We start from the raw sequence: 26,844 nt of genomic DNA, 5'->3' as shown, positions 1-26,844 counted from the left end.
AAATAAATCGCCGAGTTAATAATAACACGTTTCATTTACTGCATAATAAAAGCTCCGCATTAAACCCATTTTACTAATTGAATGCTGGATTTAGCTCCCGGAGGATAATATACACTGGTTATTGCTATGACAACATGCATCTGCTCATTGCTGAACTCTGGGGAGCTCGTGTGTTTGTAACCCGGTGACATCCTGCTGCCCAGCTTTTCACTCTCACACCTACGCATCATATTCAGGGTCACTAAAGTTACATCGATATGCCACAAAGTGGAGGGGAAAAAATCTGCAACACATTTGGACAATTTTTTTTTTTTTTTTTTTTTTTTTTTTTATCAAAACACAGTCGATCTGTGTATCACTTAAAGGAAATGATAGTCACAGTGTAGATTTGTGGGTTTGCACAAAGACAAATCAGCAGAAAAAACTAGTAAATAAAATCATACAAATGAGCATACAATTAAACTATGGTGCAATTCTCATCAAACAAACTTGAAAGCAATATCCTTGTGTATGTTGAAGAAAATTTCAAAAAGAAAATTAGCAGACTTCCTCAGTCATTTTAAGAATTTGATATTTTTGAATAAAAGTTCGTGAACAAACATTGTAAGGCATTTCATTTTTTTTTTTTTTTTTCCAGTGTGTATTTAAATTTACTGTATACAGTATTGGATGTCTTGCTCTAAAATGTGATGTCAGCTGACACTGAAAGCAGCTCAATTTGAAATTTGATCTGTACAACAAGATCATCTCCAGCAGATGCCCTTTATAAGCTATCATGAATTTATAGATGTTTACATTTTAATTTGTCTGAGGCACATCGAGTGTTATTTGTCCACTTGTAGCCTAAAAGACAACAGGACGAACTTCATCTGAAAAGTAATATCATGTAATGGGATTGAAAGCTCCAGTATATCTACCAAATAGACCTCATGATGACCAGCTACTGTTTGCATGATGAAAAATAAGAGGAAACTTTTTGTCCTGATTTATAAGCCAAAATGGACGACAAGCTGTTCAAGTATGGAAAAAAACTCACAATCAAACAAACTTTATCTGCTGAGGGAGACAGTCTGATAACAGTTCAGCTCTAACAGCTACTAATGAGCAAAGCGGTTCTTTTTAGTGTCCCGAGTCACTAAAATCATGAATCGTTCTCTTGCAGCGAAAGGATCTGAGAAAATCTGAGCAGCAGAAGTGGTTCTCTACACTCTCATACAGACCGGCCTAATATTTAAAGTTTGGGTTTATCAGGAAAACTGATTATCGTGTGCCGACTCCGGGCAACATTAGCCCCTCGTTCACAAGGTGAAGGAGTGTATCCCTGCACTTTTAATCACGACTGACTAAGAGCTCAAATTAACTGAGAAATGAATGGATCATTTCAGGAAGGGATTCATCTCAATTTGTTCCCCAAAAAGATTTCTTCTTTTAAATACAAATTCTAGAACGATTCAGTGCTAAGAACAGCTTGTGATTAAACTGTTTTGTTTGTTTTGTTTAGCTGCAACATAATTTCAAATGGAAATATTGTTTTACGTCGTTAGCTTTCTTGTTTTGTTTTTTTTTACATGGTTTTATCGTGACATGTTCAATATCTTTGAAAACTTTGGCATCTTGGCTTTCACATAAACGCCTGAGAGGGTAAACAATGCTTGGTCCCACAGCAGGTTTTTAAAGTAAGCTTATAAAGTGCACCTAAATAATAATAATAATAATAATAATAATAATTTGTATTCCCATGCTGAGTTATTAACCTCAATATTCAATAATCTCACTATAACAAAATATCTAACTTCTCTGCTCTGTATCACCAGAATGAAAACACTGATAGCCTCTACATGCTCGCACATTTCCCACCATCACTCAGCCAAGCACCTCTCCAGGTGTTCAGTACTCCTTACATATAGGGATGAATCTGAGGCTGTGGGTTTCCCTCTGGGTCCAATCTGGTGTAGAACCAAAGTGATAGCAGCAGATTGCATCGCCATGGCAACACAATCATCTTGCCATAACGTGGGAGGCATGGATCATGTATGATCCATGTTTAGATAGTGTAATTATTCACCCGCCTCCGGGAAGGAACATTTATCTCTTAGTTATCTTTCAGTGGGTAGAAATTGATTTCTTCTGGTAAATTACAAGCCGCTCATTTTGTCTGATGCGAATTCAGAGCTGCATAGCTTTAGTTTAATAAGTGTGTTAACTTATACCCACTAAATAGACTGCAATAGATTGTGGTCACATTGTTATCAAACTAATTAATTAAGTGAGCGCTATGGCAACACAATTATGAGGAGGAAGTGTAATTGGTAAGTGCTGATTAAATCATTGCACACAGTACATCCTGTAATGTCGTTAAATGTTCATTGCTTCCACTTGTAGCTTTCCATTAGTTACCTAGCAACATGCAACGTGTTAATGTTGTGGTATTGGTGAGAGAAAACTAAAATTGTGAGTCTGAGCATTGGTCGAGATGTTTGTGCAAACCACATTATTGGCTCCCAACATGGTACAATATCATTATGATGCCCAGGTAAGTGGAATGGGGCGTGCTGCCCTCTGTCCCTGGAATACAAATACAAATAACACACACACACACACGCACACGCGCGCACACACACACACACACACACGCACACGCGCGTGCATGCGCTCATCAATTATTTCTCAAAGGGGGGATTTTAGCTCAGCGTTGCCCTAAATCGACCCTCTCCCATGATGTGACCAGGTGGTATTTTAAGATTAAACATTACACAGCAAATTCAGCTCAACTGTGTTTGGACCTCACAAAACAGTAAATTCAATGGAAGTACATTACATGACACATGTCATCAAGAAGCTAATTACTAACTTGTTGGCCACAATTACATGAACTAAAATGAAGACAATGAAATACATTAAAACAATATGAATTAGGTAATATTTAAGAGTATTACACAGTGAGTTGGTTTCCGCAAAATATTTTCTTGTTTAACTGAATAATGGACGGATTTACTCACCGAGTCCTGAGTTCAAAGGCAAGTGATTGGTTCCACGCTCACATATTTAGGAGATGAAAGTAAAGAAAGCTCTCTGTATCAAAATGCCTTGGTAAATACAGAAAGGTCAGGAAATAGATTCTTTGCTTTGAAATGTCAGCTGATTACTTTATAACTGGCAACATGAAGTTATTTAAAGGGCCTGTGGAATAAACAAGGTTTTGGGGAGGGGGAAAAATAGTTTGGATCAGACTACATTGTTGCTTTCAAAATAAAAAAAAAGAGAGAGAAGAGTTTGATTTCAGTCTTTTTATATCTGAGAAACATATAATGTATAAACTGTATTCAGTCAGATGGAAACCCTTTGTGCTTAGTTGCCAGTTACCTTGAACAAAATCTGCAGTCAAACAAATAATTCAAACAGAAAATATTGCAGGTGACACTTTTCACTGAATGGAAATTCTGTGAAGCAGTGGTTCCCAACCAAAGGGTCAGGAACCTTAAAGGGGTCCCATGATAACTATTAAGGGTCCTAAGATGACAGAGGGAGTCCCAAAAATAACTTATTAGGCCTCTAAAATACTTTAAAGGTCCCATGTTAAATAACATTTTATTTCTATTTCCTTTTTCATTACAAAGCAAGTCAAGGTGACACAGACACAAAGCAGCCCGTTTTGAGAGTGGCTTAACAGAGATGTACAATTATATTGAGATGTTTTTTGGTACTTAAAACCACAAAAGTAGCTTCTTCTGAATATCAATACAGCAAATAAAACTCCAGAAAAGTGTGAAATATGGGACCTTTAAATGATTTTAAAAGGAATAAAATCCCGCTTGAAATATACTGTTCATACATAATATTAGCACTAAGGCCATAATCCGTGATAAAGGGTCACTTGTAGCTTCATTTTAAGGGCTCACAACACAAAAAGTTTGGTAACCATTACAGTCAAGTATCAAAAGGTTATATTTCAAAATGGTCAGTTGTTAAATTGACTCCAACAATTATATATTTGATCCTTTAAGGCCAGTTCAGACCATAGATTCATGAAACAAACAGTTTAAAAACATTGCATCAAAAAGCTCCAGCAGCGTAAACTGTAACATCTCAGCTCAACTCAAGCTAAGTGATGGCATTTGCCTGCGACCTATAAAACATTTATTTTTGTTTTTGAAATTTGTGGATATAATAGTAATTTATTATGAAAATATGTATTAAATCTCTAAAACTCAAACTATTCTAAATGGCAGAACTGCTCCGGTAAAAGACTACAAATCATATCCAGACATAAATGAGCCTGAAAAGCCGGCAGCTACAACTGCTCTACAGAGAGTTGTTGCTGTGGAGATGGCAGGTCATCTCTCTGGTATTTTTCGTGTGAAATGGCAGTTTTCCAGATGTTGCAGATTGGCAAATTTCATGTAGTTGCAAGTTTTAACTGCTCTCAGCGTGAGTCTTTGGTCTGAACTTAGAATACAGCATGAAACATCTTTTAGGCAAACTGTACTGTTAGCGTGCTTTTATTGTTATGTCAGCACAAAGCTGTTGGCAACCTGTTTTTTCTTTGTTGATTTTACAGTGGATGTTTTATTTTGGAATTCAAATTTATACTTTACAAACTTGATTATTAGGGTAAAAAGGCCATTAATAGTGTACAAATCAGTTTTATTGAATACTTAAAAAACATTATTTTATAATCATTCATATAACAAAGAGAGCCGATAAGGTCGCACAAAGATATAAGATTAATATCATCATGTCAGTTTTAGTACTTATGCTTTTTATGATGAGTATTTAATCATTCCTCTTCAGTGTTCTTTAGTACATGGTGGATCAGCGAGGCAGGATAATCACTGTACTATTCCTGAAACCACATGGTCAGAATGGAGAATGGAAACAAATCATTAAACTTAAGTGTTATTCATTTAAAGCTGCTGTGTATATTCCCAGTTCTCTTACAACATTCGCTCTTGCTTGGTTCGGGTTTACAGTTTCGACTGGGACATTTGGTCAGTTACAACAAACAATGACAGTTTGAGACAATTTAAATGTAGCCGAATCCAGTGAGACGCTTCTCCTCCAGCAAAACAATCTTTCTCTTGTTGAATAACTGGGAGTGATTGTAATAATTGTGATGAAGCACATGTGACGGTGGCAAAAATGGATCCAGCAGCTGAAATATTGTTTATGAGGCCTAATTATTGTAACATGGAAATAATATGGAGTTACTACTCTCGCAGATGCAGAAAGAAAGCGTGTTACTTTCCCAAACATGTAAATAAAGCTGGATAAATAGAAAAGAATGATGAATCAGTAGAAGGATAATTAGTGCTAAACATTTGAACGCATTATAAAAAGATTAGTTTTTTTTCACAGATTTTACACAATAGCCCATACTGTACCATTATTTTTCTTTAAAGATGGAAATGATTCTAGACATTGCATTACAAATACTGATTGCTTGACAGTGTGTTGGCTTTAACTTTGGCTTTTGATGCCAGTATCTTGGCAGTAAAATATTGTTCTTTTGATAAAAAAAATTTTAAAAAAAGATATGAAAAGCCGATACAAAAAACAGCAACAAACATTTAAAATCCAACTTTGGTCGGCTGAAGGCAAACGCAATCCAAGATGTTTTTGAAAAAAATAGCCTAAACTTTGCATCAAGAAACAACACTATTGCTCCCAAAGAACTCCTCGATGGTGGTCGACTTCAGGAGGAAGACGACGGCTCCACAACCACTGAGAGTTCTGGGAGAAGATGTGGACATGGTGGAGGGGTACAAGTACCTGGGTGTCTCCATGACAACAGACTGAACTAGAAGACCAACATCAACGCTGTCTACAAGAACGGGATGAGTCGATTCTTTTTCTGGAGGAAACTTCAATCCTTCAATGTGTGCAGCGAGATGTTGGAGATGTTCTACCAGTCTGTTGTGGCCAGTGAACTGTACATCCCCGTAGTCTGCTGGGGGAGCAGCATTGGAGCCGGCGACACCAACAGACTTAACAAACTGGTGAAGAAGGCCGGCTCCATCATCGGCTGCAAACTTGACAGTCTGGAAAAGGTGGTGGAGAGGAGGACGCTGAACAAACTGTCATCCATATTGGATAATCCTGACCACCCTCTCCACCACCTGCTGCAGGGACAGAGGAGCACTTTCTCCAACAGACTCATCCAGCTCCGCTGTCACAAGGACAGATACAGGAGATCATTCCTCCCCGCCGCTATCAGACTGTCCAATAACTCACCCCTGGTCAAATCCATCACCCAACAAAACAAAACAGTAGTAAATATAGTCAATATTAGGAGTATCCTGAAGTTGTTTATTTTTTATTCCCATGCTAAATTCTCACAATGTACTTCTCTGATCAGCTACACCTGGATATGCTACAAATCTGAAAGGAAACCTTATAACGCGACGAGTCTCATTTCTGAATAACTAAGCAGAATGTTTCACCTAAACATCAGATGATCTGTGATTTTTTTTATTTTTTTTGCTTGGGGTTTGTTTTTCTGCATTGATTTAGTTATAAAGGCCACAGTGCAACCATCATCTAAATTTGGGGGAAGTCTCTGTACTGTACAGTAAGAAGTGCTGCTACATTACTGTCTGGGGCAACTGCCCATAGAGTGTTTGACAGCTTCCTCCAACGACTTCCTGGTTACCAGTAGACGCACCACATCCTCTCTCTTCTTTGTTAGTCTTTTACGAGCCTGGTCGTGAGTCATCATGGTCATATCCCAGCCGTTCACCTGGGAGGAAAAAAAGGAATCTGGATTTAGAAAAGCTGGAGGAGTTTTCTTAAACTTTGGTGAGGACTGAGCTGTAAAACCTCGAGGTAAGCACTGCTTTTGATGCACAGCTTCTGCCCGACAGTCTAGGAAACACAGTGCCATCTTGTGGATCGATCATACACACCTGCATTATTTTGTCTCCCATCTTCAAGCCCGCAATTTCCGCTGGTCCTCCTGCAGATATCCTGGTCACATAGATTCCCTTTGGACAACACAAACACTGTCACTATTTCATGTTATCACAGCTGTATAACTCGCACACATGTCATGTTTAACAAAGATTATCCAAAAATCTAAAACGGACAGTAAAGGGGCAACTCAGAAATAAAATGATTACATTCAACAAATACAGAATATACCTGAAGTGCATTTTATGTTAGGAGATACAGTAGTTTAATACAGTAGCTATTTTTCAAACCTCAAATTATACTTACACTACATGTCCCATTTAATTAACCCATTGCTATTGCAAACCATGGTGAGCAGAAGCAGTGCAAAGTAGATCCCTCAGAGGATATTCTACATATTATCAGTATACATATATTAGATAATTATTTTAGTCCCCTTTACTGTAAGCTCAAGCTATCACAAACAAGTACACTCTGATTAAGCAAAGCAACATTTTGACTTTGGGGAAAAATCTACCACATCTCTGACAAGATGGTGTTACAACATATTTGATATCACAACATGGACAGTTGACTGTTTATTCAAGCATGTTCACAGCTAATAACTCAGGGTTTTGAGCGAATACAAGCACCTAAAAATCTCCAGCTCATAATGGATCTGTAGAGTCAGCAGGTAGGATGTGACATTGTGTAAAGAGCTTCCTTTTTATGAGTTAGATGAACCTGGTTTGTTCCCACCTGAGGCCACAAGTAACGTGTTCAGGCCTGCCCCGAAGTTGCAGCTTGACAAAGTACTGCTTGACTACCACTGTGCTTCAACACAAGAATGTGATCAGGAACACAAACCAGACAAAGTGAATGGAGGATTAAATACATCCTGCGATAAATCAGACGGTAGGTTTGTATTATAATTTTGTGTTTTATAATTACGATCTTGCAATCACAGTAATTAAAGAGAATTCAACCAATCTCCGCAATTATGGGGCTTGTAAACGAGCAAAATTCATCCAGTTCATTGCAATTAAAAAGTACTAAACAGAAGCTGTGCTGAAGGCATTAAAGCACAAATTAAACCTTTCCAAATAAAAGCCACTGAATCAAAAACAATAACTTCTCATTTACAGTCATCACGGCTTTTCAACCTCTCTTCTCATCGTCAAAACAAACTGCATCGGAAAAAAGGGCAGAATCAGAAGTGATGGGGGTTTGTGGGAAATGTTGTCTCATCATTAGTGTTAGTGGTTCCATACACGAGTTTAATAAGCATTTGTTGTTGTAAGAGACTGCACTTTGTTTTTGTACATACAGTACGTGTTCAATTAATATGATTTAACATTTTTATGAAGAAGTAGACAATGTATTCTATATTGCAGCCGCAGACTGTTTTATAAAGTTGTCACTTTTACAACTCAGAAATTCTTTTGTAACTTTCAGCCCATGTGACTATCTTTATTAGGCACTAGTTTAAAAAAAAAAAAAAAAGTTCTTTTTTTTTTCTTCCCTCGATTGCAACTTCAACTAATTCTTGCAATTTTACAGAAAAACAACAACATCAACTTTCACAAACTGCATCACAATTTTGGACAAAAGCATGTTCGCTTGCAACAACCACAAAAAAGCTACTTGAGGCATTGAATTACAGTACAAGACACATTTTTAGTAAACGTACTTTATCAGTCTTGTCCTCGGAGAAGGGGTTCTGGCCGGGGTCCTGATCCATCCCTCCTCCGATACTGAAGCCCAGGATCAGATTGTCACATTGTCGCAACTTCTTGATCTCAACTCGTTGCTATTTGACAGAAGAAAACAAAACCAGATGCTCACATGTCCCTGTTCGGGAAAACGGTGGGTAGGGGAAACACATTTACAGACAAGTTCCTATACATTACTGATGAGAGAAACTCTGGCTCTGTGAGAGTAACAATTAGATGTAATGGTGCAACATAAAACCATTGCTTCCTTTCACAGACAACAATAACACAACACCTTCAAAAACTCTTAAATGCAGTTTTTATTAATTACTGGGCCTATACTTAGTCCACACTGGGACAGAGAAACCCTCACGGGCAACCGCGGCAATCTCGAGTATAGCAGCTCGGCCGGGCAGGAAGTTTGTCAAGAAAAAAAAAAAAAAAAAAAGACAAAACTCATGTTATATTGAAAATGTTCAATATAAAACACCGATGTGAAACTCCTGGTGGTAAAAAACCCAACTAAAAACCTTTACTACATCACTGTCTATCCCCCGCAGTCTCAATTTGGACAAGAAATTCATTCTCCTCCTGCAACAAACACAGTATGTGAAGTAGTTACGCAATAAATAGGAGGATTCATGTTTTTAATGACTAAAACACAGCAGGCTCTATTAACTTTGTCTGTAGGCTGCAGCACAAAGAAATGACGACACTGACCACAAACGGACGGAAAAAAAAAAAGAAGCCGTATAACAATGTTCACCCACAATAGAAGCACAGAAATCAATGAAACATGGCAAAATGAGGAAGGACGATAAAACGGGCAGACAAAACGCTCCGAGTCTGACACGCCGCTGGTGGGCTATGAAGCCGTGCAGAGGACGGAGCAAAGTCGCATCGCACACGCGACCTGATGGACACGTCTTCAGTGGAAAATGCGGGTTCGTCGTCACTGTGATTATAGTCTGGAAACTAAAGTCACTAAAGTTGTTCCAACAATGGTAGTGGTGATAGTTTCAGTTGTCAAAGCTCTACGCAGATGGTTTCAATATTAACCCGAGGTCTACTCCCAGTGGGATGCAATGAATGGAGCAAAAATGTTAATGAAATGTGCCCAGACCCATATATGCACACAGGAAATTTGAGTGAGGTGATGGCAGACTAATCGGGCGTGGCTGGATGAATGAAAGAGGACTTTCAGGTACGATGCTGCCGTTTGTGTCCTGTGTGAAACCAACTTAGGGGCCTAATGTACATTAAAAACATTACGTAATGTTATATGTTGCTCTATGTCATATGTTGCCTTTTGGTTTCACACGGGACACGTATACAAGTACGTAACATTACTTATGTACCGAATGTAGCTATTTTAACCCAAATGAAAATCTTTTCCTAAACCTGGAAAAGTAGTTTTGTTACCGACACCAAACCACGACCATTACCCCGATGTTATTCATCTATTTATTCTTGTTACCATGATGACAGAGGTCCTTTACCCCTCTTTAAAATGATCAAAATGAACTATTCTGTGGTGTGATGAGGTGTTGGTCCAATAGAGTCCACTTCAAATGCTCATATCTCGTTTTGGGAGTCGGTGGAAATGGACCCATCGTGTCTTTTTTTTTTTTTTTTTTTGGGGGGGGGGGGGGGGGGGGGGTCACGCCCCTCACAAGGAACAACTCCGGCGCAGCAAAAACCCAGTGAACCATCTCCAGTCAGATCCATCACTACTCTGCACTGATCATAAAGCTACATACAGCACTTTTTGTTTTTACAAGGTTTTGTTGAGCACTGAAAGTCGACCAGGAAGACTGCTTCACAGCTGTGACGCCCATTTTTTTTTTTTTTTTAAAGTAGTCAGCCGTCGACGTGACTACGTGACTTTCTTTCTCACACGTTTCGATGACCAATATCCCGATGCAGTGATTTAACTCGTTATTTTGTTAAAAATAAATAAATAAAAAACAATAATAATTAACATAACTGACGTTATGTGGAAAGCTGCTCCCACGGTGTTGAGCTGAACAAAAGTTTGTACTGATACGGTTTCACGCTCATGTCGGACCAGCAGGCTGAACAATAGAGTCCCGTGTGTTTTTCACCCCCCGTGAAAACAGCCCGACTCCCAAACTTACCACCACAGCAGTCACCGGCTGACCAGGAATGAAAGACATCGTCGCACTGGGAGGTTGAGGCGAAGAAAGTTCAAACAACTGTTGTTGTAAAGTCGAGAGAAAGTAGAGGTTTCGACCGCAGGTCAACTTCACGGATTTCAATATGAGGAGCAGCAGACTGATCCCGAGCTGGATACCGACGGCTTCCCAAATTACGTCACTTCACCTCCCGTCTGTTCGCGTGTTTTACCCACCCTGGCAGCCGGGGAGGGCGGTGTTTACACAGCTGGCCATCGCCCCATTAACTCTGTGAAGATAGCGTACTATCCAGGGATTGTTGTTCCTCCTCGTGTCAGGTAGACACGGAGTGTTTCTCTTATCAGGAACTGGGAAACAGTGACCTCCTTCTGTGATCCGACGTGCTCAATTGCGTTTATTTGACAAAATATTCTAAAATATATCAAATAGCATGTGAAGAAGGCTATAATGAATCTGATCTAAGTTATTAGGCAAAAACAGCTAACATAATCTAAGCATGAATAGTGTGAGTAACTAACCTCCGTAATTTTTTTTTTTACTTAAGTAATCCCTCCAGATATGTTTTAAGAGAGGCTATACTTAGAATAATATTTGTGGCTAAAAAAAATAAATAAATCAATTAGCCTATCTTGTAAAAATCCTTAAAATAACAGATCTCTCTTACTTCACAGTGTATGGTCACGGGAGGTTTCAAGTTTCTGTCATACTTTTGTAAATTGAATTGGACCACGACTGACTTCCGAACTATTTATGATGTCACAAATCATACTTGTAGGCTCATCCATTGAAATCAGATTTTTAATGAGCACAGAGAAACTTCCCCTCTTAAGCAGTAGATGGTGATAGCAGGTTTTTACTTTTAAAGTCTGAACATGCATCATTCTGCACAGTTTTTGAGCAGGAGCACTTAGTTTGGTTGACTTTATGTTTGAGCTCAGTGATTTTATGCAAGCCCATTACTACCAAAACAAATTAATGAATTAAATAAATAAAAAAGAATTACAGAAATAAAATCATTAAAATCATTAGAATAAACATTTAAAAGTAGGCTACCTCATGATCTCGGTTCAAAAATAGTGAGATAATCATGGAAAGTGTCACTTTTTAATTCACATATGGTTACTTATTTATATTTTGTTTTTGTTTGGAGATTCTGTTAAAGCAGCAGTGGGACTCCTTAATTAGCCTATTTGTATTTCTGTTTAAGTTGATGTCAAAAGCATTTTTGCTCATTGGACAATGTAAAGCCAGTGAGGGAATACATTTGAGTGCAATTTTGTGGTGCTTTCTCTCCACTTTAGTTTTTAACATGTATTGTTGTTTTCTTTGACCATTAAAATAAAACATAATCAGGTTGTGAAAAATAGTAAAAGTTAAAAACTAGATTTCATATTGTGGTATAACATGAAAGACCTGATTTGCACTATACTCTTTGAGCACCTGATGCGGTTTACTGCCACTAGATGGCAGTCTATAATGATACAAATGCTTTCTATTAGTTTAAAAGAGAAGCCTCTGACCTGATTTTACTACATATGGTGTACACCACTAACATGAACTAATTCAGACAGAAATGACTGCGCTACAGAGGGATTGCCATGTCATAAAGGTTTCTGATCAAATCCAAGCAGATGCCGCCACAGCATTGGAAACTAATGCAGTCTGAACATTTTCAAGTGCTTTATTAGCTCAATTATTTAACAAAATTACATGCTTCATATAGTCATTGACTTAAATGTGAAAAATTGTAGCCATCACATGGTCTACATGCTTCCCAACCCTCATATTTACTATCAGTGTATGACAAAGGCATTCACGTATATACAATGAAATGTGTTTGGGGAATTTGACCCAACTGTATGGTCCTACTTGTGAAAGAAGTTTGACCAGTGTGTGGGTTTTTTCTCTCCTGCAGCTTCCTTGTCATATTACTGATAACAGATCTGCATCTGATGCTGCAGTATGCCTGCTGTATCCAAAGCCGCTGATATTTCTGATTTACATATGCTGCATGCAACTTCCTCATGCTACCTTTTTAGACTTCATTCAACAAAGAGGCATATAAAACATTAAACCTGAATTTAAAAGACTAAACAGGTGAAGATGGTGGGAACTTAGCGTCAGCTCAACACTAACTGTACAGATTTGTAACATTTTTTCTTTTTATGCAACAATATGTCGGTCTTAAATAAACAAATAAAATGAAAATAAAGCATATATCTCAATGGCACCAGTTAGTTACATGAAGACAGCGGTTTAATGTATTCTATAGTTTCTTCTCTTATTAAATACACATAAAATATTCCAAGCTCCTGAAAGTTAAAGTCAATAGTTTGATATTTTTGGTGAATACACTGGTTCTGATATCACTTTCACGTCTGTGACGTAAATATGAAGCTATATAACCGGCAGCCATTTAGCTTAGCTTAGCACAAAGATGGAAAACGTGGTGAAACAACCAGCCTGGCTCTGTGTAAAGGTAAAATAATCCACCTATGAGCACCTTTAAACCTTTATCTTGAAAGGACCATCAGGTTTCCAAGTCAAGATACAGTCTGCTGTATTAATCCCTGCAAAAGAGCAAGTTATTTGTACGCTTTGGTGGATTTATCAAGTAGATAACATACAATGTGTTGAGAATTAGTACATTTTAAAGGTGCTTTTGTCCTGATATTTCATTTGCTCTGAACACAGCGAGGCTATTGAGGTTTTATTTTGGTTTCAGTTTTTTTGGCTGGCTGGATACTTTTATCAGAAAAGCAAGCAATAAGCATATTTCACAAAATGAATTAGTGATCCAACTTTTTTACTTTCAAGCCTTTGTTTGTCAAACATTCATGTGAATATAGATCATGTGGGTTAAAACAGTGCATTGTTGCCCTGCGCTGCCCTACTGGGAGTGGATATGCACACTATCCCTCTTCTTTGGTTTGATTCAGTAACGTAACATAGTTCCAGGTGATACACAGTCCACATGGACATTATTTTCTTAAAGGTCTTCTCACCTCTGTGTATCAGTAACCTGGGGCAAAAGGTGGAGGTGGCAGGTACTCCTGAGGTAATACTTCAGTAGTCAGGCTCACATCAGTGCATGTGGAGGAAAGTGGTGAATCACCAAGGGTCTGCTCCCTGGGGATCTCCTGGTACTCGTTGTCAGTACTTCCCCTCCGTTCTGTTGCCTCCACATTAATCTCTGTGTATGTATTATCCTGCAAAGTGCTTCTCCGCTTTTGGAATTTCTTCCTCAGGTTCTTGAGGTTGCTGACAACTGACAGCTTTGCAGGGTGGTTGTTGGTACATAGTGGGTTTTCAGAGGTTGTGGATGCAGAGGGACTCTCAGGGGCAGAGACTGTTCTGATGCAAGCCTGGTTCTGCTTCAGAGGCACACTACTCCGTAAAGGGACTTCGGGAGGCTGGTTGGGTGGAGGGTTATCAGCTGTGTATCTCTTCCTGGTCATTGGCACCGACTACAGGTCATAAACATGACAAATTATATTTTCTAACAAGCGTTTATACTGTATGACTCCTCACACGTTAATGTTGAAGCTGCTGAAAACTTGGTTTCCAATTTTAATCTCAAACATTAAGGGATCCCAATATAATTAGCAACACTCAAGGTTAAATTTCGGGGGTAAAAATTATTTTATAATCGATACTTTAACAAGTTCAACACTGATATACTCAACTACTCTGCTTCATCTGCACTTTGTGAGGGTGTTTTGATCAGTGAAGGCAACACAGGGAAGCAACCCCACATTTCTAGTCAGATCTAGATTCAAAAATAGCTCATTGCTGATTGTGCATAAAAGTACATGACATCCACTTTTCCTATAACTGAACCCTGTCCCATTAAAACCTTAAATAAGTAACAGAAATAAAGAAATGTTTTCAGGGCCTTTAAATGTTTTCACTTTGTAGAAGATTTATAAGCAAACGTTTCTGTGATTTCAGTTCAAGCTATTACTCACAGAGAAGCCCAGCTTAGTCATCATGAACAAAGTCCCTTTCACTCTAAGATTTATACTTTAAATAATTTGAACCAGAATCTTATAAACTTCTGAGTTAGTGAAAACATTTAGAACCACTTTGATCAGAAAAAAATGTGGGTATCCTTTATTTAAGGATTTTTGAGTCTTTAATTGTAAGATTTACCGTGGCTGGAAACTGTGAGGTGATGTGTGGAAACTCATCTTCCAAATGAGGGTAAAGCCTGTTTGGTTGGCTGTTTGTGGACCAGACTGTGGAGTTCATCAGGTTGTTTGGTCGATAAGGGAGCGCAGGTGGGATGTTTTCCTCTGAATCTGGCTGACATATGGTGGGAAGCAGGGAGGTGTTTGGCAGCAAGCTGGTGTTGACCGGTGGATGTCTTTGAGGAAACAATAGTTCTGCGTAGTCGTTCTTGTCAAACGAGGACTTCCATAAGATCAGACAGAAGACAGAGAAGGTGTTGAATTCATTTTGTTATTGGTTTCATTGTACATGATGCACAGGTAGCTGACCAATTTGCAAATATTGTGGTTTTGAATAACAAATGTGACTGTTTCAATAAGAGCATGCACCATTAATGCCCAAAAAATAAGCAGTACGAATGTTTTATTGTAATTTACACAAGTAAATAGAGCTCAGTTTATTTCATACACTTAACAGCAGAGCTGCATAGAACAATAAATACACTTCAATGACCTAAAAACCACATACATCTTTAATGTATGCAGGCAGGAAACAAACACATTTCCTCACCTGACCACAAGCAATGGTCAGCAGCTGATAGAAAGGCAAGATGGGAGTCCTACGATGAAAGTCCACCAAGTCCTGCAGAAACCGGTGATGCCTGTTTTCCCCTACAATGATGTAATGGCCATCCTCCAGCACATCAATCATAAAATGTCTGCAGCGGTCCTCAGTACTGCGGAGTACACAATAAGTGAACGAAGCAGGACTTTGACCTATTGGACTGAGCGTGTGGGTGCGTACGGTCAAACAAAAGCTCCTTTCATCCTGCAAACACTCACCGATATGAGAGAGTGTAGCCAATCCTGCTCTCGCTGACTCTGATGAGGAAGTAGCCAGGAGGCTTGGACGAGAGCAGTTCCTCTGCCATCCTATACAAATTAGCACAAACAAAGGCCCCTTTCACACACACACACACACACTTTAATCTGTGAGGTTCATGAGGTGGGATTTTACATCAACTGCAGCTGGAATCATTTTTTGTTGTGACAATTTCTCCTGCTGATGTTTATAGCATTTGAATACAACTCACAACATTTTTTTCAAAGACATATCAGTCAAATAGAAAGGTCTGAAAAATACTGTGCATTATTTTCTAGTTAATAAATAAAATAGATACCCAGTACTCTATGCCAAATCACCCACATATGTCACACACTCTACAAAAGGAGAAATCTACTGCTTTAAATGAGAGTAAAGTCAAACATTAAAGAGGCTACTTACCTGACATATTTGTGATTAACATATCATAAGTAAAAGTGTATAATAAAGATTTTGGCCTCGTATCTGATGAAGTAAAGCTGTACATTAAAAGATGCAGGGGTTTAATGCTCAAATTCTATAGTCTTTTGTGATTTTGATTTTTTTTTTTAACAGAGCACATGTTTAAACAAGAAGCAAGTGTTTATGTGACTGTCTTCCTGAAAAATATGTCTTGCGTCCTGAAAATCAGACCTCCTGGATATTCAAGACTTTTTCCCGTTTCGACTTTCTTAAAGCATTATATTTTTACTCATTCCTTTCATATTGTGGCTGTATGCTATTTCATGCCTTATTTTTGTTATTGTGATGTAAATTTTGCTGTCCCGATGTCTGTCCCAGAAAGGAGCTACATAAATAAACGTTACTTTAACATTTTTACATTACTCTCCTAACCAAACATTAATATTATAGATAAGGTTGAGGAAAAACATCCCAAAGACGTAAATTATTGACAAAAATTATTTTAGAGCAATTGTAAACTTCAGCAGTTCAATAATTACTGCGTGCCGTGACGCTGCTATCTTGTCAGATTTTTAAAACATGACTATTTACATTCCTCTCTGTCTGCCACAAGACAACTGTAGTTGGCCAATGGCGATAGACTGTAAACTTACTTCCTGGAAATTATACCATGGAACCACTCTGGGACTAAACCGTTCCTGACCACAGACTGGAGCTGTGACTTTGTGAACCAGGTGACCGCATCATGCTGTTCTTTTAAGAACTGACTGCCCTCCATCATCCTGGGAAACAGTTCATTTATTCCTCTGTTGTGTCTGTTGGAAGAAAAAAAAAAAAAAAAATCACTGAGCACAAAGACATACAATTACATAATTTACATTTCTCTCACTCCATACATCAGATACATGAAGTACAAACATACAGTACAAACTACAGATGTCAGTAAATATCTCTTTTCAGTGCTCCTTGTTCCTCTTTCGGGTGCCTAGGCCTACAGTGAACATTAATCCACTCAAACCTGAACATAAAAAAACTGCCTTTAGCAAATCCTTTGCATTTATCATCACAAACATATAACAGGCTTTCCTTAAAATATAAGATTTTGCTAATTCGCATGCTTGCAGCACGACCACCTGTTGTATTAAATAACTGACGAAGATCTGTTTCAGTTTAGTTTGTTAATCAATCTTTAATTTGTTGTTCGACCTGCCAAGTAATGGCAAAAAAAAAAAATAGATTCAATGAATAAAAGCAAACCATGTAAAGGTCTCTTAATCAAGCATGGCTCAAAGCAAAGGTTACTTACCTTGGCAGTTCCGTGATAAAATGAGACAGCTGAGCTCACACCTGACAACCCCTGTCAGGAGGCGGAGACAAAACTCTACCCAACGAATGAGCTCTTTTAAAGTGACACACATTTGGAAAGTATGCTGTAAAGCCACATAATAAATTATCCAAATTGAGATGAAGTGTAGATGAAAATAAAACTGCAAGCAGTGACGTGCGGGCACTCGCACGGTGCACGCTGGCTCCCCAAGATGTATCTTCTCACCACGCCGGATGTATGTGTTGTTTATCACGAGATTTCAAGCGTCCTTTGACCCTAAACATCAACTTCCTGTGTCACGCCGAAACGTCAAACTTTGTCGCATTTTCATGGCTACGCTCTTCGACAAAGTCGAACGAAATTCTCAATATATAATCATCAACATGTTTAGGCTATTCTGACCCGAATTTAGGTTCATGTGATCAACCAGCTCGACGTAGCATGTGAAAGTATGAAAAGTGTCATTTCCAGTTGCCACCAGGGGGCGCTATGACAATGGTTGAATTTTACCACGCAGGGGTCTTCAGGGCCGGCCTGTTGTCATACATGTAACGTTTGGAAAAGGTCGGTCCACGTAAAAAAGATTTACAGCAACTTGTAGTTTCATGGCGAGACGCTCACAATGGCCGCCACGCCACGGACACACCCATCGACAAAACCAAATTATTTTGATAACTTTTCATCCCAAACATGTTAAGAGTGAACTGACTCAATTTCAAGTCGGTTTCAAATCTGTAGGAGGAGTTAGACACAGTACAACATGTGCGAATCACCAAAAATCATCTCAGCAGTGAAAATGAGGGAAAACAAAAATGGATTTAAAAAAAAAAAAAAAATAGATGTATGCATCCCGTATATACTTTTTGATTTTAGTTTGCAGATATTATTTCCCTCTGCTGAGATAAAAGCCCTCAGGATAATCTCCCAAGTGTTATCCAAAGGCTTCTACCTAAAGCGCCCTTTCAGATGGAAGGTGAAACACCTTGAAGAAACTCAAGCAATTTCCAGTTTCCTTCGGATAATACTTGACTGAACGTGACCTGAATGACCAAGAATCTTCACAGACACACACTGGCCCATCTGTCATAGCATGTGCAGTACATAATGGAAGAGATGGACATGACACATAACTTGATCCTAATTCAGGGCTTTGTTAAGCAGCGGTGTGCCTCGAAGGTCCTGTGGGAGGATTCAATCAACTCTACCATCGTTTACAAACTTAAAGAAAAATAAATCAAGACAAAAACACGGGAGATAGATCCTGAGGTGGAAAACACGTTTCATAGGTTTCCATTGGTCATTGTGTTTGGACCCCATTTTTCAATTTCATTATTCAAATTCTTCAACGACTTATCTTTATCAAATTATGTACCGTACTTTCCGGACTATTGAGCGCACCTGAATATAAGCCGCACCCACTGAATTTTAAAAAAAATAATTATTTTGAACATAAATAAGCCGCACATGTCTATAAGCCGCAGGTGCCTACCGGTACATTGAAACAAATGAACTTTACACAGGCTTTAACGAAACACGGCTTGTAACAAAAATAAAAAATAAATAGTGGTAAACAGTAGCCTACCAAGAAAGTCATTGGTCACTGTCTTCCTCCTCCTGTGCACTGAAACCACTGAAGTCACCTCCTTTGGTGTCGGAGTTGAACAGCCTCAGAATTGCTTCATCCGATGTTGGATCGTTTTCATTGTCGCTCTCGTTACTTTCATCCGGAGGCAAATTCCCCGCTGAGCTCATGCTGCCCTCTTCAACACGCAGCAGTGCAGCCTTTCGAAACCCGTTGAATCCATAAATTAACCGCATCGTCGTTTAAGCCGCGAGATTCAAAGCGTGAGGAAAAAAAAGTAGCGGCTTATAGTCCGGAAAGTACGGTATGTATATTAGGTTGGTTGTCTTAATATTACAGTAGGTTTCAGATAATACTGAATTTAACTTATTAGAAAGCCCTAATGAATAGAAATGTTTCATGTTTATATAAACATAATATATAAAATTGGTTTTGGATGAAAAGTGTCACCAATTGAAGAAACTCCAGTTTAGGACACTTTCTCTTTCAAATTCAAATATGACAAAAATAACAAAAGAAAAGTTTAAGGTAAACTTCCTGATATTGTTTTTCATATTTATCAGCTAAGATGAATGTGTTATTAAAAAAGCAAACAGAAGAATGTGATTACATTTTTAAGAATCTCATTTTTAATAAATCATCAAAAGTACACATATCTACAAAAAGTGTAGAGCAATAAGATTTATGAAACTACAGTACAATCATTGATCTTATTTACAATTGCTGAATTATTTAATTTATTCCACATGAAATCCACCAATGATCAATGAAAGAAATCGAAATTTAGTTGAGGAATGCTGAAGATACGTGAACACTGAACTGCCAGATTTAAAAGGGGAGCGAATTACAAAATACTCTGATCAAAAAGATAAATTTCCAGATCGAAACGATACCAAACTGAAGCCCACAAAACTCAAAATTTCATCGTGCCGAGATCTGATTTAGTCTGAGAGCCAGTTAACAGAAAAACTATGAGCAAAGACCAACAATGACTTTTTAAATCCACAAGACTCTCAGCACCACCAGAAATTAATTCACTCTCACTGTAAAACTTTTCAAATCAGATTTCAGTTCATTTCCTATTTTTATCCTCCGAACATCTCTCTGCAGGCAACGTTTGGAGTGACAGCAGAAAATAAAACAGCAAGGACCCTCTGCACATTTCTAATCTCAAATAAAGCTTCATAAATTACGTGTGCAAAGCTTTTTCCGTTTTTTTTTTCCACACACCCAGAATGCATAGTTCAGACGGCCACGACGCTTGGCCTAAATAATACAAGGAGAGCGGTCGGGGATGGGGGGGAGGGGGTCTGATGCAAACGTTTAAGAAGCAGTAAAAGAGAGAATATCGTTTTGATCAATAAGTAGGAATGTTCTGAAAAATAGGAGGGGGAATAATCTCTGAATCCCAGGCTCTCTGTGCATCTTCAACATATAAACTACTGAGGTTTCAGTACGCAGATGTTTTTAGGAAGCCCAGATCTGGAAATCTTGTGCATGAATATTCTTTGCTTTCAGTTAAAACTTGCAACAAACACAGTCAATACATGTTAAGAACTTTTTTTGTTTGTTTAAACAGAAAGGGGAAAAAAGAAAAAAAAAAAAAAAAAAGTGCATAATCAATAAGAACATAAAAGGTCACTTTGTCATTTTGGTGCTATGTTTTGTTTCACCCCATAAATACTGCTACAGCACAGCACCTATCCAAGGCCCAGAAAACAGTTGTGTACATGTTCCCCCATTGGAACTACAACAGGAAGAAGTACAGACACGGAAAACAATGATGTCATCATCGCTGCATAACTGACATGCCTCCAGGTGTTGGGTTTAGGTATTGCTACTCCATCTGTGGAGTTGCATGACTACTCATCCTTCTAACCACATCTCGTTTCTACAGTGATGAGGAAAGCACCTAGCCTTACTGCAACCGCGTGAATACTTGAGATAAATCATTTATACATTAGATTGCACATTAAAAGAGGAGTGGAATGTTTCAGCCGAAGAAATCAACAGAAAGACACGAGTAGAAAAGGAGGACAGAGGACATGTAAACCCCGGGGGTTGATATGATGAGTAAAATGCACTGACGTTACCGTTTCATAAAGTGAAACATAATCAATGATATATCTTTATATGATGCATTTACATGATGTAGATGTAAACAGAAATCTAGGCCCCGTCAGTACAAACATAGTACTAAAACAAAACAAAACAAAAAAAACAGGCTAAACTGGGATTGTAGTCTGATCACATCAGAGATGTAGGTGACATTGTTTGACTGATGGAGCACTTTAAATATTGAACACTGAGTGTAGTACTCTTATTCTGGAAGTATAATTTGGGCAGCTGTTGGTTGTAAGGAATGAAATAAATAAGACTTTACCAGGTGACACTGACAACATATTTGTAAAGATAATAACCCGTAAGTAAAAGCTAAAGATTGTGGGCAGAAAGGGTTCGATCGTTCTCGTCGTCCCACGAGGAGGCCGCTTTTAAAAGTGTATAAAATTTCAGGAATGAGGTTGGGGAAAAAAAAAAAAAAAAAATCAGATTAAGTGTAACAGAGGCCACAGTAGTAAGATCCACAGGTGTCAAGGGAAGACCGGTGAACCGAGGGAGCGGTAAACTTAGCTTTTTCATAATTAGATAATCACAAGACAAATCAGAGGGAGGAGGAAGACGAGAGAAGAATAAAACAGATATCAGGGTGTGCTCTGTCCAGTTCTGTCCAGTGGGGGACACAGTTAAGGCGATGGTGGATGCCGATGCTCCTGTAATCTCACAGCAGCGTGCAGCGGAAGAAACTGCTCTTCTTGGGCTGTTCTGTGATCTTTACTCCTTGATTGCTGCCCTGTGGGTTGTTGCCCTCCTGAAAAACACACATGCGTCAAGCCCATCAGATGATCACTGACACCACACATACTGTGACTAATGGTGCTAGTTTATAATCAATAATATTTCCACTTCTCTACACTCTTACCAGCTTCTTGTCCATTTTTGCTTTAATGTCTCTGGCGAGGGTTAAGAAGGCCTGCAGACAGAAACATCACATCTGATTAAACTGGGTAAATCCAAAGGTGCCACAGTCTCATAATATATACCCATAGTCAACCTGCAGGTTTACAGTGGCATTTCATTGTTACACTGTTAATTAAGCTTCATAAGTACCCCCCCCCACCCTCCCTAATTAAGGAAGTCTTAGTGTTGAGCTCATAATTTAGCTAGTTTTCTCGATAAACAAAAATCACAACAGGGTTGAAAAGTAGAAAAACCTGCCGGTCTTGGAAGTGTTTCCCCTTTTCAGTTTTCTCATTTCATTTTTTTCTCTTGTCTTTACTGAACACAGAAACACGTGACTTTATCATATAATATAACAACCATTGAGGTTTATGTCGTAGCCACCAGTTCTATACATTTCAACTTTGTATCTAAGAAATCATGATTTGTTTGGCAGTGAGTTGTTGACAAGATGCTGGATTCTATAAATGTTGGTGCGGGATTTAAGAATGAACTGATTTTGGCTGTAGATTGTGCTTCCAGTTTTGTTTTTAACATTACGACCCGTCTTGCCCTCCATTAGCAGCTCATGTGACACAGTTTGAAGATCGGTGATTGAATGCGGACTGGGAGTTTTACTCGACTTCTGCACATGGAAATTTTAAGTATACACACAAGCTTGTACCTTTGATGTTTTATCTAAGAAGATATTCTGTAATGTAATTGATAATTGTTAATGATGTGGACTGATGGTTGAACTAGGAGAACCTCACACCAATCCAAGTCAAACAAATGCTTCAACTGTAACACGTAAAAATTTCTAAAGGAAAAATTAATGCGATTTTTACTTCTGAGACCGGGTGCTCCAGCAGGAGTTCCTCCCACATCGAAACGCGATTAGAAAAAAACTTCTTTTGACCAGTTTAGTAAAATAATTAAAGAAATACTTAAATTGCAGTCAATAACATAAAAGAATAGGTCATAACAATCGGGTTCCCTCAAACAAAGACGTGTGCCTGGCCAAGAAATAGTCCCACACATAAATCCCTTAAAACTGTAAAATGTATTTGTTGCACTTTAATTTTTGTAGGCAGTAAACAATCTAGGTATGTTTTAATAATTGGGTATTAAGGGAACTTGGAGGAAGATTTTGTTCCCTTCTGATTAAGCCAGACTAGCTGTTTCACCCTGCTTCACTCTAAGCTGCCAGCAACATATTACGCAGGCTGATATGAAAGTGGTATCAATGTTGTTGACTAACTTTCAGCAAGAAAATAAATAATTTCCTAAAATGTTGAACTGTTCCTTTTATGACAAAGATTCTTCCTAGACATAAATGGTATCCTTTTCTACAGTCAAACAAATGAAGGAGCAACATTCGCTCCCTGTGGTGACACTTTTGTCTATCACAAATAAAATAACTATTGAAAAAGTGTGAACTCACATTCTCCACGTTGATGTTCGCCTTTGCACTGGTCTCCATGAATTTGATACCGTACTCCAGCGCCAGCTGTCAGCAGCAGAACAAACACAAAATCAGTGTCAGTGCTGAGTAAAGAAAATAAACACGAACCCAGAGAGAGTCAGATTCTGGATCACCCATCGTTCCCACCTTCTCTCCTCTGTCTTTGGACACCTGTCGCTTATCATTGACATCACATTTATTTCCGAGGACCATCCTCTCCACGTCTGATGAGGCATGCTGCAGAGAAGTTGTTGTCGTGGTGAACAGATGCTGGCAGTAATAAAATGTGCTGCACACTCTACAGCTCTTTGTAAAAGATCAGTAACAAAAATCAAACACTCTGAATGCACACATTGGTGAACAGAAAGAGTGGTAATGGTGTGAAGCTTTACCTCTTCTATATTCCGTATCCAGTTCTTGATGTTGTCAAAGGACTTCTCGTTGGTGATGTCATACACTAACATGATGCCCTGCAAAATTCATAGAGCAAAGTAGATTTCTTGCTAATTCCGGAGTCATTCCACGCAGACAAGATGTGTAAATTATGAGTCTAATGTGGTTTTCCGCTGCACATGTTGACCTTTATTAGTGACAAATCACATTATTTTGGAGCATCAAGCCAAAGCATAGCACTTGAACAGCAAAGGCAACACGGATTAACTGGGTTTCTAAATAACATAAACACTGGCATCCTGTTAAACCAGAACTAAAGGAGAGGCTAACAAAAACTCCACAGGGACGTACCGTATGTATTTCAGGTGTGTACAACATGAACATCAACAACAATGTGGGGTGTGGTGAAGTTAAAGGTTGATGCTGCAGTACTCACGATTTCCACTTCGCCCATTCAGTTCCCAGAGATAATCTGTGCTATTGTATTATTTGTCAGGCCGACAATGCAACTTACCATGGCTCCTCTGTAGTAGGCTGTTGTGATAGTCCTGAACCTCTCCTGTCCTGCTGTATCCCTACAAAGAAAACACATTTCTTAATATTCAGAATCTATACAAAATGGACCTCTCGACCAAATTTATCTCTTCTCATTGCTTTAAGGGTTATTCAAAAAGGCCCATTTCAATATAAATTTCACTCATGACTATTCAGGAAAGAGACTGGAAACAAGGCAAAAATATATAGGTGTATGTTTAGTAAAGTATTTTATGTATAAATGTTGATCTGAAAAGGAGCTGTAGTTGTAAAATGAACTACTTTACCTGTGAAATGTAGTAAAGTGTAAGTATATAGTAGCATCACATGGAAATACTCAAGTAAAGTACATGCACTTCTAAATTGCACAGCACTTGAGTAAATGTATTTAGTTACATTTCACCGCTGGTCACCGCTACATCCAAGAGGCACTTAAGTTTAAGTAGAGGACTCAGATGCTAAACAGGGAACAATTAATGACACGGCTCCAACTGTTCCTTAAACTATTAAAGACTCGCATGAAGCTCTAAAACAAGCAGTATCAACAGTAATAACAGTCGTATAATAATGCAGCCTAATACAGGAGTACTGCAGTAAACCATGACCTTAAAGGTATAATGTTTTGGAGAGGTGACGGTATAAATTAAACTTTCTCTGGAATTTGTAGTTTGTGAAACTGTTGGATTAAATGACATAATATTTAGAGGTGTTTCTATCATTTTATCTACTAACAGAGGGCCAGAATAATATTAGAAAAACCTCTAAATCTAAAGCAATGCTTCTCTAAAAACAAAAACATCAAACAAGGAAAGCATTGTAACCTTCGTAAAAGGCAGAAACAGTGCAGGCATGCTTTATTGTGAGACTGTCGTGGTCATCCGTCAGTCGTGCTGTCAAACAAACTGTATGTATTTGTCTATCTTACCATATCTGTAGCTTGATCTTCTTCCCATCTAACTCTATTGTTCTGATTTTGAAGTCAATACCTGAAGGAAAACAAAAAGTCACAAAATTCAACCAATTTTAAGGACACACACACACACACACACAAAAACAACATCAGTGTCGCCCAAAGAGACTCAACATTACACCGACATGGTTGGTGCTAGAAGCAGCAGAGTGTGTGGAGACAGTGAACTCAGTCAGTCTGTCAGGCTGCAGGAGCTCATTGAGGGAAACGACACTGAACCAACTTAACCAGCAGCTCTGTAGCACGTGAGCGCAGCCGGCTGTAGTTAACGTCGTGTTACATCACGTCTAAAGTAGCAGTTGAGGTATCCCACCACTGAGATCTTAACATACTGAGGGTCGTCTGCCTGTTCCAGCTGGTTTAAATGTCAGTAAAGAGCCCTCCGACCAGCCGGTCGGACAGCTTCCTGATACGAGATCAATGCTAGAAAAGTTAGCAACAACTTAGCACGACGGGATGGGCTGCTTTCTCCACCACTTTACAGCAAAGACAACACTGAAAACACGACTTGTACCCACCTATAGTGGAGATAAACGTTGAGTTGAAGGCATCCTCTGAAAATCGGAAGAGCACACAGGTCTTCCCGACACCTGAATCGCCGATTAAAAGTAGTTTAAACAAGTAATCGTAAGTCTTCGCCATGTTATTAACTAGCTTTACTACTGCGGATATCCCGCCCGGTGTGGAGAAGAAAAAAAACAACGTCACTGCTCGCGAGCCGCCTATTGGTCAAATCATCTGTCACTCTTCTCTGTCGTCGTGGCTCCGGAAGTCTTGTTGGGTTTGCTCGTTTTGAGATGTGTCGCCACCCGGAATTAAAGTTTTGTTTAATTAATCGTTGAACAAAATAAGTTACTAACTTGTTCTCAATAAAATAATAATAAAAATAAATTAAATAAAAATAAATAATAATAAGTCGGTAGTGGCGCAGTGTCGTCAATACAAAAGCAGAAAGTATTTAATGTTATAGGTGACAATGAGTCAGTTGCAGGGTGAAGGTAGTTTCTCTTTCTTTCCTTTTAGGAAGTATCTTATCAACTGATGTTATTCACTAGAAATAGTGTGACGGGATTTATGTTAACAGCATAAAGACATGTTGACGGTGTGTATTTATAAAAAAAAAAAATGAAACCAAACATTTTAGCATCTATATTTAAAAATAAAAAAAACACATTTGACTTTTTTTTTATTTGTATCCACGCCGCATAAATTACCTCTTCAACATCTGTCGTAGCTGTTACCAGCTGAAAATATTTAGGTAAATGTTTACCGTTTTTGACTTTTGTTTTGTTTCGTTGATAAAGTATTTACTAACATGTATTCAACATTGAAAAGTTCAGCCAGTACTGTCTATTTGCACCTCCCTTAA

At 38.5% G+C, this 26,844-nt stretch overlaps 3 protein-coding genes across 3 annotated transcripts; all 3 read right to left on the bottom strand.

Moving 5' to 3' along the window:
• Positions 1 to 3,272: 3,272 nt before the first annotated feature.
• On the bottom strand, positions 3,273 to 11,020 carry tax1bp3 (Tax1 (human T-cell leukemia virus type I) binding protein 3). Its single transcript, XM_069150413.1, has 4 exons — positions 10,736 to 11,020; positions 8,576 to 8,695; positions 6,903 to 6,980; positions 3,273 to 6,736 (listed from the first exon to the last, which is right to left on the bottom strand). Exons 1-4 carry the CDS (start codon positions 10,772 to 10,774, stop codon positions 6,587 to 6,589), a joined length of 387 nt encoding a protein of 128 aa, XP_069006514.1. The 5' UTR covers positions 10,775 to 11,020; the 3' UTR covers positions 3,273 to 6,586.
• Positions 11,021 to 11,855: 835 nt separating this feature from the next.
• hsh2d (hematopoietic SH2 domain containing) lies at positions 11,856 to 17,013 on the bottom strand. The gene is made up of 5 exons (XM_069149938.1): positions 16,861 to 17,013; positions 15,766 to 15,855; positions 15,494 to 15,659; positions 14,906 to 15,166; positions 11,856 to 14,220 (listed from the first exon to the last, which is right to left on the bottom strand). Exons 1-5 carry the CDS (start codon positions 16,986 to 16,988, stop codon positions 13,768 to 13,770), a joined length of 1,098 nt encoding a protein of 365 aa, XP_069006039.1. The 5' UTR covers positions 16,989 to 17,013; the 3' UTR covers positions 11,856 to 13,767.
• A 2,721-nt stretch (positions 17,014 to 19,734) lies between these two features.
• Positions 19,735 to 26,130, bottom strand: LOC138198785 (ras-related protein Rab-8A). Its single transcript, XM_069150412.1, has 8 exons — positions 25,994 to 26,130; positions 25,431 to 25,491; positions 24,486 to 24,546; positions 23,971 to 24,048; positions 23,726 to 23,815; positions 23,558 to 23,623; positions 22,097 to 22,147; positions 19,735 to 21,985 (listed from the first exon to the last, which is right to left on the bottom strand). The coding sequence occupies exons 1-8, from the start codon at positions 26,115 to 26,117 to the stop codon at positions 21,896 to 21,898; spliced, it is 621 nt and encodes a 206-aa protein (XP_069006513.1). The 5' UTR covers positions 26,118 to 26,130; the 3' UTR covers positions 19,735 to 21,895.
• Between the last annotated feature and the right edge of the window lie 714 nt (positions 26,131 to 26,844).

Source organism: Embiotoca jacksoni, unplaced genomic scaffold, assembly GCF_022577435.1.
Source record: "Embiotoca jacksoni isolate LCO1_2020_lvr unplaced genomic scaffold, fEmbJac1.0.p SCAF_16, whole genome shotgun sequence".
NCBI lineage: Eukaryota > Metazoa > Chordata > Actinopteri > Embiotocidae > Embiotoca > Embiotoca jacksoni.
The sequence above is the reverse complement of the archived record's forward strand: the minus strand, read 5'-3'. Positions and strand labels throughout refer to the sequence as shown.